At 51.0% G+C, this 13,768-nt stretch overlaps 1 protein-coding gene across 2 annotated transcripts in view; it reads right to left on the bottom strand.

Moving 5' to 3' along the window:
• Positions 1–13,450, bottom strand: part of MAPKAPK2 (MAPK activated protein kinase 2) — a 44,456-nt gene extending 31,006 nt beyond the window's left edge. The window contains exon 1 of one of the 2 annotated variants that reach the window (XM_036015551.1): positions 12,846–13,450. In XM_036015551.1, the coding sequence (XP_035871444.1) occupies positions 12,846–13,106 (261 nt within the window). In that variant the 5' untranslated portion in view covers positions 13,107–13,450. The remainder of the gene's footprint in view (positions 1–12,845) is intronic. The other variant, XM_028530857.2, reaches the window with a different exon arrangement.
• Between the last annotated feature and the right edge of the window lie 318 nt (positions 13,451–13,768).

Below are 13,768 nucleotides of genomic sequence, written 5' to 3'. Positions count from 1 at the left end.
AGAGAGGTACAGTAAGTCCTCACTTAACACTGTCAATAGGTTAGGTTCTGTGACTTTCAGTGAAACACTGCGTCATGAAACCAGTTTTACCCTAGGCCAAATTCCCACAGCAGCATCTCGTCAGTGTTACAATGAACCGGCACTGCTACTCAAGCACCCGCTGTCCTACCTCTCAGAGTGTCAAGTGGGAATATGTGTGAAAGGGCACAGTCCGGATTTAGGAGGCCGTCTTTTCTCATTCCTTTCACTGTTTAGACACACACAGGTGTTCACGCCTCCTCTAAACTTTAAGTGTGCAAAGAGAGGGCCTACATCTTACCACTGTAGCAATTTACACAAAATCAGCATTCCATAAATACTTGATGATAAAACCTAAATTGCTAGGTCATCTAAGTACTGAATTATAATGCAGTCACAGAAGAACTATGAGAGAGGCAGTATTGCAAGCTGTAAGGAGCCCAGGTTTCCGAGTTCCTGTATTCCCATCAGTCACAGCCTCAGGCTCTGCACTCGCTATTGTCAGCCTGCTGCCCCTCCCCCTCCAAACATTTCCAAGGGTCACCCAAATGTGAGTTTTGTAGTGGAGCCCTGAGTGAGCCCCTATTTAAAATGTCAGCACCACGCACCACACACACATACACACAGCATTCCAGGGCCTCCTCTGCTCTATCTTCTCCTTTATACCTACCGCCATCCAATAAACTGTACCACTGCACTAACTACGTTTTGTCATCTCTCTCTGCTACAAGATAAATTCCATGCAGGCAGGATTTGTTTTGTTTTGTTTTTCTGGTCTGTTTTGTATAATGCTGCGTCTCCAGAGCCAAAAATAATACTTAGTACTTAGTAGATGCTCAGCAAATAATTGTTAATGAATGAATTATTCTGAACATGTCTGAACGTGTTTCCTCTTCCATAACATGAGGACTTTTATTCTGCAGTATTATTTTAAGGATTAAAAAGGAGAGTAAGTAAAACACCTAGCACAATGCCTGATACATAGTATCTGATCAATGAAGACTTGTTATTAATTTAGGAAACCTTCACAGTGTTGCTAAACTTTCAACAGTGATCTGAATGAGGCAGAAGATAGAAGATTGCTGTATGTATCAAATTCAATCTGCTGTTCTGATTTTATCCTTAGGGAGGATGCAGAAGTCAGTCTTGGCTCTACTTAATTGATTTTCTTGAGTAATAAGTTGCTTTGGATCTCCAAGGGACAGAAAGCACCTTAAGGCAAATCCTATTTATAAAGGCAGGGGTCTAGCCTAAACTGCTAGAAATCAACCCTCATTGTTCGAAATTCCTCTCAGGGCATGTAGCAGAAGCATTCAAGGGGCCTAAACCCAAGGGGATGGCCCAGATCAGGCTTAGGCGATCATCCTAGGCCAATCCTGCCATCTGAGCTCCTGATAGCCAGCCAGCAGGGAAGAAAGGAGGCAGGCATGGAGGAGAATAAACATTTATAAACATTGGTTGAATGGCTGAATGGATAAAAATAGTACTGCTAGGAGGGTGAAAGAACACTGACCTGCACACAGTGAAGACAGAGAGGATGGCTCCCAGTCCCCAGGCTCCCTGGAACCCGGGCTGACCACCTCTTTCCCAGCATCTGGTTGTTTTCCAAAGGTGGGGTTGCAACAAAATAAAAAAAAGAAAGCCCTTCCATTTGCAGTCCTTCTAGATCAAGTCTAAGCCCTCTGACTTACAAATGAGGAACTGAGGGAGGCCCAGACAGGTTCCAGCACTTGCTGAGGACCCCACAGCCAGGTCTCAGTTCTGTTTCCCATGGATATCTGTGGTAAGGAGTTAAGTGGCCCCCTGAGCTTCAAACCTCTGACCTCATTCCTAGCAAGTTGGTGTGCAACACTGGTCCTCTTGCAACACACAGGAGAAAGGCCAGCAGACAGATCACCTTGGAGAGCATCCGTGTGTCTCTGACGTTTCTGGAACTAACTAGACGTTGCCAAGAGCTGTAGGAAAGCTGGCAAGTGCCACATCTGTCCCTCCCTCAAAGTTTTCCGAGAGGCAGAAGGGTCATCTCCATAGCAGAACAGGTAAAGGAGGGGCTCTGGAACAGGGAGGAGAAGAAGAGGCATCAATGGGAAACTGTGGTCAAGGCCCTTATAAGAAAGAGAACTCCGTTAGCAGAAACAGAAGGTACCAGCTTGAGTCAGCAGATCCAAATGAATGGTGGAGGAGAGAAATGCCCAAAAGATTCTTCTGAGAATGGCTTTTTAGCAGAAAGGAGGAATAACAAGGATAGACACTTAGAGGGCAGACACTTCATATACACCTGGGTCAGTCACAGAGAGTCCAGCTCACTATTGTCCATCTCCCAGAACCTCCCCCTCAACCCTGAGGATCACTGCTAGTACTCTATAATATTTATGTGGGGAGCATCCACGATTAGTCAGTTGCAATATCACACCTTTTTTTAGGCAGCTAGGTATAGTGCACAGTGCCAAAGTACTCCACAAATTTCATAGAGGATACAAAAGTAATAAACACGGCGGACTCCAGGAACTCAGACTCCAATATCTAGGGGAGCACCTTGCACATGGAGAAAGACATTTAAAATGTGGAATAAAAGGTGGCAGTGTCTCGGCAAGTTTGACAGGGAGGGAATGCGGAACCAGCTTCTGGTGTGAAAGGCTTCATGAAAGCAGCAGCATTTGCACAGGTAGAACAGGTAGGTACAGACAGAGCTGGGGTGCAGAGTCAAAGAAGCTACAGATGGGCAGGTGAGATGCATGCCATGGCAAAGGTGAGGGGCTGGGAAAGTGGAGTCCTGTTAAGGAAACGGTACAGTTAAACCACTTAAAATGAAACATAGCATGCATTTTTTTTTAATTGAGGTCAGCCCTGGCCAGTGTGGCTCAGTTGGTTGGAGCACTGTGCCATAAACAGAGGTCGTGGGTTCAATTCGAGTCAGGGCACATGCCTAAGTTTCGGGTTCAGCCCCTGGACAGGGTGTGAACAATAGGCAACCAACTGATGCTTCTCGATATCTGTCTCTCTTTCTCTCTCCCCCCACAACTCCCCACTTCATCTCCCTAAAGTCAGTAAGTATGTCCTTGTGTGAGGATTAAAAAAAATAAATAAAAGAGGTCAAATCAGGGAATGGTTTGGAATTCTCTTGTATTCCGCAGGCAGAGGGAACGCACTGAAGGGTTTAAGCTGGTAAGTCACATAATCAGAGGCAGAATTTCAGCAAACTAACCCCCCATGTACTCCAAGCAATTGAGGGCTGAAACCTTCCCTCTGTGGCTGAGAGTCTCAGAGTCAGCAACACATTTCTGCTTCCCAGGCCCCCACTCCTATTCTGTATTCCTTCTTTCTCTAGTTATGGCTCAAACCCAATTTTATGCTCTTTTGAAAACACCTAAGGCAAGGTAAGGTAACCAAAACAATTACATGAAATCAGGAGACACATGCAAAGGGGCACCCATGCTCCTCTTGCTCCTCCTCCCTAAAAGTGCAAAGGTAGGGAACACAAGGGCATGAAGTCCCTGAGAACCCCATAGGACCTGTGGAGAGAACATGATGCTTGCGAGCCTGGCAGCCAAAGGGAATACTAAAACTCAGCATTTCTATAAGCAGGAGCATTTACAAAGCAGGTTACAATGCAAGCTCATTTAGTGCCTGTGGCCTTCTGCCTTTAGATCTGGGAGCCTGTAAAGAGAGAAGTAGGACGACCCACTGCTGCCCTCCCCAACACCGGCAAGCAGAGAGCCCCATGCTCTAAGACACGGTCTCTTCATCAGCCCACCCGCATTCCTAGAATACTCGAAGTTCCGCACATGGCCTCAAATGCACGGGGCTACCCCTCTCCCTCCCCAGCCGCCATGACCCCTTGAGCTCTGCAGAAGTCAGGTTTGACAACCCATCTGCAGATTCTTCACTTAGAGAAGCTTCCCTTCCCGGCTCCTGTGAAGCCTGGCCTTCAGAATCCTACCAGCCCTCCTCGAAGAATTACAGATGCCAGGGAAGGAGGCCCAGGGTAGGGGCAGACGAGGAAGAGCATGGCTACCCAAGGACAGGAGCTCCTTCTGTTAGAGTTAAAAATAAACTCTTAGCAATTTACACCCAACTCCTCCCTACAGAGGCCAATGGGCCTTGGCAAATAAATCCCCCCCTGCAGAGGAAAGGAGGACAGACGGGAGAAGGCAGGCGGGGAGACATGGTCTGGGTATGTAACTCCAGCAGAGACAAAGGAGCTCTCAGGTCCCCCCTTGGCTTCTATCACTCTCCCCACACGCTGCTCCTCCCAAACAAACCCTCGTCCCAGAACACCGACACAGAACCCTCCCCTCCTGGGTTGTGGTTAGTACCAACACCTGTCCAAGGATTGGAAAAAGCAAAAAAAAAAAGAGAATGCCAGTCAAACTAAAAAAAAAATATTCTGCCCAGAATCACCCATTGAGCAGGTGTCCCAGCTACCTGAGCCCCTTTCCTCACCTTCTTCTCTAGGTCCCCAAGATCCATGGCTGGCAAGGGAAGAGGTCACCTTAATGGACCTCAATGGACACAGATCACCAATCACCCTGTCCCCACAGCCAGGAGGTAGATCAGACCCATGCTGTCTGTGACACCCTGCAGGTAGCTGAGCTGGGAGGGCCAGAGGGGCCATGGCCTGACTCAGGAAGGAGGCCCAGCCAGGGCCCAGTTATTCTTGGAAGCCAACGAGATGAGGTCACGCTGGTGAATGTGGTAACCCGAAGCCCCGTGCTGCAGAGGTGGAGAGTATTGCTTGGCAACAGGGGCAGGAGTCCTAGGGCAGGTAGCATGCTCAGTCACAGGGCAGCTGGGGTGAGGGCCTGGGACAGCAGCAGGCAGGGCTCTCCTCCTTGTCCCCACACTTTCTGGCAGGAAGGCCCACTTGCAGATGGAGACTGGAGGCAGCTGGAGCAAGCACAGCCAAGAAAGTCTAGAAAACTCGGATGAACTGTTCACCCTCCTCCCTGTCTCCCCGTTCCCCAGTGGGGAATCCACAAAGCAGCTCCCCAGAGCCTTTGTGCACATGCAGCTTGCTACCTGGACAAGCACCTGCCACAGCTCACTCCCAGCACCCAGAAAACAAACTGGTCCCAAAACACCTACCAAGCTCAGGCTGGAAGCAAAGGGCAAATGGGGAGGAAAAAGAGAGAAGTTCAGCGGTGTGGCGGGAAGGCCAGGGACAGATACCAGGGCCAGGCAGTGAGGTGAGACTTCAGCAGTGGCAGGTTTATTTTTAGCTGTTGGGACAGGGGCTGAGTAACAGTTCAGGACCCTGGGCAGGAGACCAGGTTGCAAGTGCCTAGGGTGGGCTGGCAGCCTTGGAACAATATGGATAATCACAACGGTAACAAAGTGACTGACGCAGTCATCTGCCTGTGGAGGTGCTGCTGGAGGTCAGGCGGAGCACGAGGGTGGAAGAGCTGGAGGGTGTACTGTCAGTAGGTCTCCTCTTAGTCCCCTCCCCTACCCGGGGCTGCAAAGATTTCACCTTTGCTTCTGGTTCAAAAGAAGAATCTTCAGCCCTGGCTGGGTAGCTCAGTTGGTCAGAGCATCGACCCAATACCCCAGGGATGCAGACTTGATCCCCAGTCAGGGCACACGCAAGAATCAACCAATGAATGCATAAATAAGTGGAACAACAAACTGATGTCTGTCTGTCTGTCTGTCTGTCTCTCTCCCATCCTCCTTCCCTCCCTCCTTCCCTCTTCCTAAAAAATCAATCAATAAATTAAAACCAGATTTTAATTAAAAGAAAAGAATCTTCATAGAGAAAAGCCAAACAGAGAGAAGGCCTGGACAGAACGGTGCCCTTTGTCCTCCTCGTGTTCTCTGAGATGAAAAGGCTGCCGAGGTGGCCACGAAGCTTACGCCTTTGGTCACCACTCCTCACCTCCCAGGCAACTCCCAGAGGAACACTGGCCATGGAGATTGCTGGAAATATCCCTTAAGAGTAAGATGCCCTTTCTTATGACTCTTTGGGACAGCTCAGGTTCCTGCCAGAATAAACACACAGCCTGGCTGGTCTTGGAGGGGACATTCATCACAGATAGGGACTGACCTGCTGGATGGCACAGAGAATCAAGACCCCGAGAACTCTACACTGCCAATCAGGTCTGATGGCCCGGCACACAGGGCTCGAAAGTTCAGAGCTCCAAGGCTTTTGCCTTGAATGGGCAGGAGTAAGAGAAAAGAGGACCCACATCACCAGGCATCCCACCTTCTCTTGCTTCTTCAGACTCCTGAGATCCCTCGTACCCAGTCCTACAGGAAAGAAGCGGCGCCTGGATGGAAGCCCTAATCTCCCGTCAGCTCTGGGAATCAGTCTCCAACTCTCACCTCAGAACAGGCCCTGGCCCATGCTGCATCTGTGAGTGAAACAGAAGAAGACACCCCCGTGGATGGACGCGGCCACACACCGAGGCAAAGCCTGACAACCTGACAACCTGGCAGCCCTCACTCCCTCGCTTCCTCGCTCAGCAGGCGCCCTGTGCAGGGCACAGCCTGCACCGCCAATCACAGGGGCCATGTTTGACCCATGACTTCAAATGGGAAAAGCATTTCGGACGGGAAGATAAAGAATTCCCCATCTCTACCTTGAGCCACCGCTGCACTAAGATAAGATCCTTCAGATTTCAAGGGACGTAGATCCACAGCCCATGGAGTGACACAGCCCACCCTCTCTGCTAATGGAAACACTTCCTGAGTGTTCATGCTGCAAGGTATGGGTCCCTTCACCGGCTGGGCAGTGATGACAGCTAACTGGACACATGCTGCCCTGGAGCCCAGCAGTAAGCCCATCAAAAAAAAAAAAAAAAAAAAAAAAAGGGCATCCATGCTGGCCCAGATACTGCTGACGGTCAGACACAGAGCAAGTGGACATGCTATCCCGTCCTCGGCCTCTTGCTTCCAGGGCAGCCTTCCACTGTCCCACACTGCCGGAGCTCAAGGAGCCACTGACCGCTGGACACTCTGATGTGTGCACTAAGGCCTGGGAGGTGTAACTGACCTGCTCAAGGTCACACGCTGGCTAGCAGGGCACAAATATCAAACCTTTTTTTTTCTTTCTAATCTAGCACATAACCCATTGCAACAGGCTCACCTCTAGATATTTCTAGCCATACATATCTTAAAATACAAAATTTCAGCACTCCCCTAAAAACTAGAAAAATCTGATTTGGGTTACATGCCGGTCACAGTGGCGTGGTCCCTTCTCTTTACCAGCATCCCCATTTATAAGAAAAATCCCAGTGACCAGTTCGTGCAGCTCAGTCTGCACTGTCAGGTCTGCAGCCCCAGTGCTACCACCTCCAGCAACCAAACAGCCAAAGGATCCCAGGCCGAGAGGAAGCAGGTCCCAAGGCGTGGCTCTTATGCTGGCACCTGGTAAGACCCTGGACATACCACTCAACCCTTCTGCACCGGCCCAGCCTTTTCCTCGGCGAGATGAAAGGAGTCAAGAAAGATGACAGGGAGAATGGTCAGCTCTGAGGTGCTATGAGGCATGGTCCCTTTACCACCAGGCCTTAAATCACTGCTAAGAGCAACGGCAGCCCCTTCAAACACAAAGAACAATTCTGCCTGCCTGTCCCCCTCTCTCTGGGACACCCGGAAAGACGCAGCATAGGGGTGAGGGGAAAAGAGAGCTCACGTGACCCTTGGAAGGGCCTGAAATAGAGGAGAGGAAGCAGAAAAGCACGAATCCAGTGCCACAGACATCAAACCACAGGGGAGAATCCTGAATCAGAGCACCGGAGGGTCACCTGGGAACTGTTAAATGGCTCAGAAGCAGATACCCATGCCCTGTCCCTCCTGTTGTGGATGACATTCCTCCTGGCACAGGCTCCACAGCAAGTGGGTGACAGAAGCCTCAGCCCCCTCCCGAACCCCAAGATTTGGCCAGTTAGCCTCCAGCAGCCCTGAAGCGTGGCTCCTCCAGGCATCAACCTGAATCCCCTGCACCTAGTTCTTAAGTAAAACCACCAACTGATGATGACCCAACTTCTCAGGTCCCAAACAGTCAAAACACTGTTATCAGGGATACCAGCACCTTCACCCTCCTGAAGAAGAGCCCCCTCATTTCCCAGACACCCACCCCTATCTGGTCCCAAGGCCTGGGGCTGCTTTTCTCCACCCCTACCTCCTGTAAGCCACTGATCCCAGATCTTAGAGATTTTTTTCAAGCTCTATCGAAGTCCCAGAATTCACAAGTGGAAAGGGACCGCAAGCCAGCCCGGCTTTGATCCTGCCGCAATGGACGCAACAGCCCTGCTGCAGGACACAGGGGCCAGGGCCCCAGGAGAGGGACAGGGTCTCTGCTGCCTTCCCTCAAAAACCGTAAGCCCCGACCTCAGCAATTTATAACCTTTCTTTACAACATCCTGTTCACTTACTTCACGACCCTCAAACACTTGAAAAGCTGCCTTTAGTACAAAGATGGCTTAGGCTCGATTCTGAGCCACCAGCCCCACTTGCTCCCTACCCACTGATCTCTTGCTCTGCCCTCCTCTCTGCTGCCCAGGGCCAACAGCACCATCGCCTCCTGCAGATCAGCTTGCTCCTCAGAGGCCCAGCAAGGAGCTGTTCTCAGCTCCTGCAATCCTCACAGATTTTCCCGTCTCAAAGCTCCTCTATTCCCAAGCACACGATTTAACCCCCTAATCCAGCAAAGTTCCATAGAACTTTCTACAAGGATGAAACTGTTCTTCTGCATGGTTCATTTCAGTAGCCATTAGCCACATGCAGCTACTGAATACATGAAATGTTGCTAGCAACTGATTTTTAATTTAGTTTAATTCAATTAATTTTAATTTAAAGAACCATGCATGGCTATTGGTTACCACACTGCACAGTGCAGCCCTAGACTACATTTGATAATTTCACCTCCAAATCAGTTTCTTGACACCCCTCCCAAATTTTAAGGCCAAACTTTATGTGTGTGCATCCTCCACACAACAACATATGGCAGGATCCTCGGCAAACTATTAACCACCTGTAACCACAGTGGATATAAAGAGGCTGGTTCGGTCAGCGAAACTTTCCTCACCATGTGGCTCCGTCCAGCAAACCCCAATCTGGAACACGGCCTGTCACTCAGCCACACTACCAATCTCGCTCCCCAACAGGTACACATGGGGTGTGCTGGATAACATGCTGCTTGTACTATGGGAATGTGGGAGCTCTGGCATTCCCTCTGACAGTGTCCAGATGAGCCATGAGAGGTTCCAATCAGATCCTCTTCAGAACACCAAAGGAAGGCACACTGCAGGGACACGGTGTGATCTGGGGAGAAAGGACCGCTGGAGAAAGGAAAGCAGAAGAATGCACAGGACCTTGTTTTCTCTAATCCATGCACTGGAAAAATAAACAGAGGTAAGTGAAGATCACATTCTGTATTTTTTTGAAAGCAGTAACATGTTTCACCTAATGAGAGTCGCACAGCAGAGACGGACAACGATGCCAGCTTTAATTAGATTTGTTCAGCCAATACCGAAGAGTCACCATGTCACAGTGAAGCAGGAAGCAGCTGAGGAACCCACAGGGAATATAACCAATTACTACTCAAGTGGGTTGAGACTAGGCATCCCTGTCAAAGAAATAGTTAATAGAATTCCCATATTCTTGTACAAAAACTAATAACAGATAAGATTTCTATCAAACACTTCCTAATGGGAAAGGGGGAATGGTTAAAAAAAAAAAAGGAAAAAAAGCTTGTTACCATAGATTCGAAACTCATTGAGCGGCTGAGTTGGTTCATAAACTGCCCCTCCAACTTCAGGGATTACTGCTGAAATGCTGATAAATACCCACCCAGCACCCCTCACCCAAGTCCAGAAGGGCCTGTGGCGAGACAGTGTCGCTCCTCATTGGGCTTGAGGGGTTCTGGAGCAGCAGCCAGTCCCAAGCAGCAGCCTGCTGATGACACTGCAGCTACGAAATGTGAAGAGGCCTGAGACCCAAAGTCGGGTGTCCTGGGTTCTAATCCTGCCTCTGCCAAGTGCATGGCTATGTTGCTGCAAGCAAGTCTTTGCTCTGGGCCTTACTTTTCTCATCTGCAAAATGAGGGCGTTAGATGAGATGAACTCTGAAGTCCCTTCTGACTGAAGTATGAAAGTGACTCAGAAACCAACAGAAGCAGCCAGGAGAAATGGTAAGGTGAGGTCAGAGCACCTACCAAAAGCATTTACATGGTCGAGATCTCAGTGGAGGTAGAGAAGCAGCAGAGAGAGCAAGGTGAGATTGTTTTTTTAAGCACTGATTTTACCTTATAGGCTAAGAGGTCCCAGACCATTAACAGGGAGTAGGGCATCTGGGCAGCCTCCACCTCCCATCAGTGCTCCGAGCTGTGAAACAGCAGGTATATCAGAACCCCCATCAGGGTCCTGGTCTCTGCCCCAAGGCCCCAGGAACAGCAAGACACACTGTGCAGGGGAGAGAGTTTTCCCTTTTTCTCCAGGCAACTTCATGATGGGTCGACCCCTCCTACTCCACCCTCAGCTTCCTCCCTTGCTTTATAATCCGAACACTCCAGATTTTGAAAATCACTTCACTACTCAGCACCTAAGGTCAAGTTAATCAAGATTCAAGATCTAGCAACTCTTTGGTGTATGTCTGGAACAAGATTCTTTGAAGCAGACTCCCCCCACGGCTGTAATTACGTGTTAGCCAATATTTTGGACGTGGAAGAGCTATTCACACTGCCGTCAGTCTCTGAATGCCTCATCCCTTCTTACTTCCCCTATTATTTCCTTTTCACACAAAAATGTGTGGGAAATCTACAATTTAACAGTTGAGTCAACTTGGAAGATCTGGAAGCAAGGCTGCCTGTCAAAGCAGACTCTGACTTCAATCTTTGCCTGCTGCTAACCTGAGACGGATAAACTGTGAGTGTTATTTAAAATACTGCTGGATTTCCCTTTCAGAACTATTCAAAGGGGGAAATTATCCAAATCTCTCTTCTATTAATTACAACAGACATCTTAATTGCCACCCAAAAGCATTTTAGAGGGTGGTTTTGTGTACCTGTTAAATAGAATAAGGAGCAGAAGTTGAGAGCTTTTGTTCTTAAGTCTTTACACAATATTCCAACTTTTCAAGAAAATGAGCAGCCAGTGTCCCCAAACTGCAGATGGATGAAGGCAGATGGTGTCTCAGAGGAGACAGAGAAGTCTCCTGGAAAGAAACGTCTGTCACTTCCTCAACGCTAAGGTTAACTGTGGTCAAACAGTATTCCCTCCACTCTACTCCCCAAGGTCAGGGCCATGATCAAACAACCACCCCACCTCTAAGCCCCCAGTTATGAGTACGGAAAGAGTGATCTAAAGTGCAAAAAGTATTAAAAGTGTTCAAGATACTGATATATTCCCTCTGCAACAGTCCAACACTAAACAACAATCAAAAGCCCACAGCAACACCTTTAAGTAGAAACCAAAGACATCTGACAGTGTTGGGGTGAGTTGAAAGTTCTCCCCCAAAAGAGAGGATGAAAGCTGCAAGAAAAAGTAATTTATGGAGGCCTAAAATCTGGAAATTGGACATTCTTGCCCTCTACAACCCTGAAGTACATACCAGGGTTTTATTACATCTAATTATATATTCCAACAGTCCCACCCATTACACATATGTGAGTGTTGTATTAATAGCTGAAATGCAGCTAGCAGTGGGGGCTGTGAAAGAAGAAAGAAATACAACACAGGAAGTAATTTTATCCTCCAATCATTAAGACACCCCAGGGGGAACAGGGGTGATGTGTCACCTTTAGAGATACGGTTTGATATGAAAACCCTCTGAAGGGAAAACCTTTCTGTGATTCTGAACACCGGCTCCCACTGCACTGGGGACCCATCCATCTCATCATACCTCCAAGTCTATGCTGTTTAACTTCTGAAGTAGGTATGCTCACTGAAATCCCCATTCTCCCCCTACAACAAAGGGGAGGGGGACTTCCTCAAATCAAAGATAACGCTCCTTCCCACTGTCCACCAGCGGCCCATGTCCAGGCTCAAATGGCCACCCCCGATCTGCGGAATTAGCGCTGGGGCAAGCGTGGTTTCCAGACCCAGTTTACAAAGATCAATGACGCTATGGAAACAGCAGACGCCTCGCCGGAGCCTGCTGCCCTCCCATCTGGAGCCTCACAAGCACGGAAGGTGGGAGGGCGCCTGCTCTCAGATCAAAACAATCCCTCCTTCCCCCGGAGGGGGCGGTGGCCCCGCGGAATCCCCAGGCTTGCACCTACCTCCGGCGCCGGCGCGCGCCTAGGCGGCCCAGCCGCACTCGCGAGGCCCAGGGAAGTGAAATCACACATTCCGGCTCCCAAATAAGGAGCGAGGCTAAATAAACCTCTGAGATCCGACTTCTCCAAACCAACCGACCAACCAGCTCAATGAGTAATGGGCCTTTTGTGCCCACAGAAAGAAAGGAAGGAGGGAGGAGAGGATGGGGAACCACAACCCCGGAAAATCACTTCCTTGAGACGCGGTGAAATTAGCAGAAGTGGTCCCGGAGCCAACCGTTCAGACTCGGCTGGATCCCGCTCAAACCCCAAAATGGCAGAGTCCCCAGGAGTCCTCTCGGGTCCCTGCCACTCACACCTGAGGTGACCGGAAACGCAGTCTCCGCGGCGTGGTCGGTTCCTACCTGACCTTCCCTCTGCCCCCGCCCCCGCCGCACACTAGGCACCCTCCCAGCTCAGACCCACCGCCCCGCCGCGGCCGGGAGCTGGGTCCCACCAAAGGGTCGGCGCGGTCGTCGAACGACAGTGCGCGCGGGCCGCTCTAGAGCGCCCGGGGTTCGTCCCTGGGTGCTCCCCTCTGCCCGTCCATCCCTTCCCCGGCCCCCAAACCTACTTTTAGGGCGAATTTTTCCTGGGTCCTCTTGTTGAAGATCTGCAAAACTTTCCCGTTGATGCCCAGCCCCAGGACCTGGGTGGTGACCTTGTAGTCGTCGATGATGGCGTTCTTCTTGATCTGTAGGCTTGACTTGACATGGAACTGGGGGAACTGCTGCGGGGGCTGCGGCGGCGGCTGGGACGGGGCCGGGGGCTGCGGCGGCGGCGGCGGGGTGGGGAATAGCACCGGCGGGGTCTGGCCCTGGGAGTTGGACAGCATGGTGCCCGGAGACGCGGGAGCAGAGGTGGGAGGGCCCCCGGCCGCCCCCTCCTCCGGCTCCGGACGGGGTCCCCGCCACCCCCCGCCCGGCGACGAAGTTTGCTCCGGGCTGGAGCCGGCTTCCCCAGCCGGGCCCGGCTCCAGGCTCGGCGGGTCGCGGGGCTCCGTGGGTCCCGCCGTGCGCCGCTGGCGCCCACCGGCCCTGCTCTCTCCCTTCCACCCTCCCCCCGGGGGCCTGGCGCTCGGTGGAACGCTGGATGGCGGGGGCCCAGCCGGGGGGGAAGCGGCCGCGCGACAAACTACCCAGCCCCGGGGCCGGCGGCCGCGTCACAGCCTTGTCTGCGTCCGGGGCTGGTCCTTAAAGGGGAGGGTCGGAGGGGGCAGGGCTTGTGGAGGAGGGGCGGGGCCGGCGGGAGGCGGGGGCGTGGGGGAGGGGCTGGCCTTAAAGGGAAGGACAAGAGGCCAATGGAGCGTGGAGGGCGGGGCAGGGGACCCGGAGGAAAGGCCGAGAAATCCCGGTTCTTAATTAGGCCCACGCAAAGGAAAGGGGGAGGCGTATGAAAGTAGCTACATAGTTCAGATAGAAAATCCGCTTTTCTCCAATTGTCTAGTTCTTAGCAGCGACCCATTGGGAGATGAAGGTGTATTTTGAAGGAGGATGA

The sequence above is a fragment of the Phyllostomus discolor genome, chromosome 14 (genome assembly GCF_004126475.2).
Source record: "Phyllostomus discolor isolate MPI-MPIP mPhyDis1 chromosome 14, mPhyDis1.pri.v3, whole genome shotgun sequence".
Classification (NCBI taxonomy): Eukaryota; Metazoa; Chordata; class Mammalia; order Chiroptera; family Phyllostomidae; genus Phyllostomus; species Phyllostomus discolor.
The sequence above is the reverse complement of the archived record's forward strand: the minus strand, read 5'-3'. Positions and strand labels throughout refer to the sequence as shown.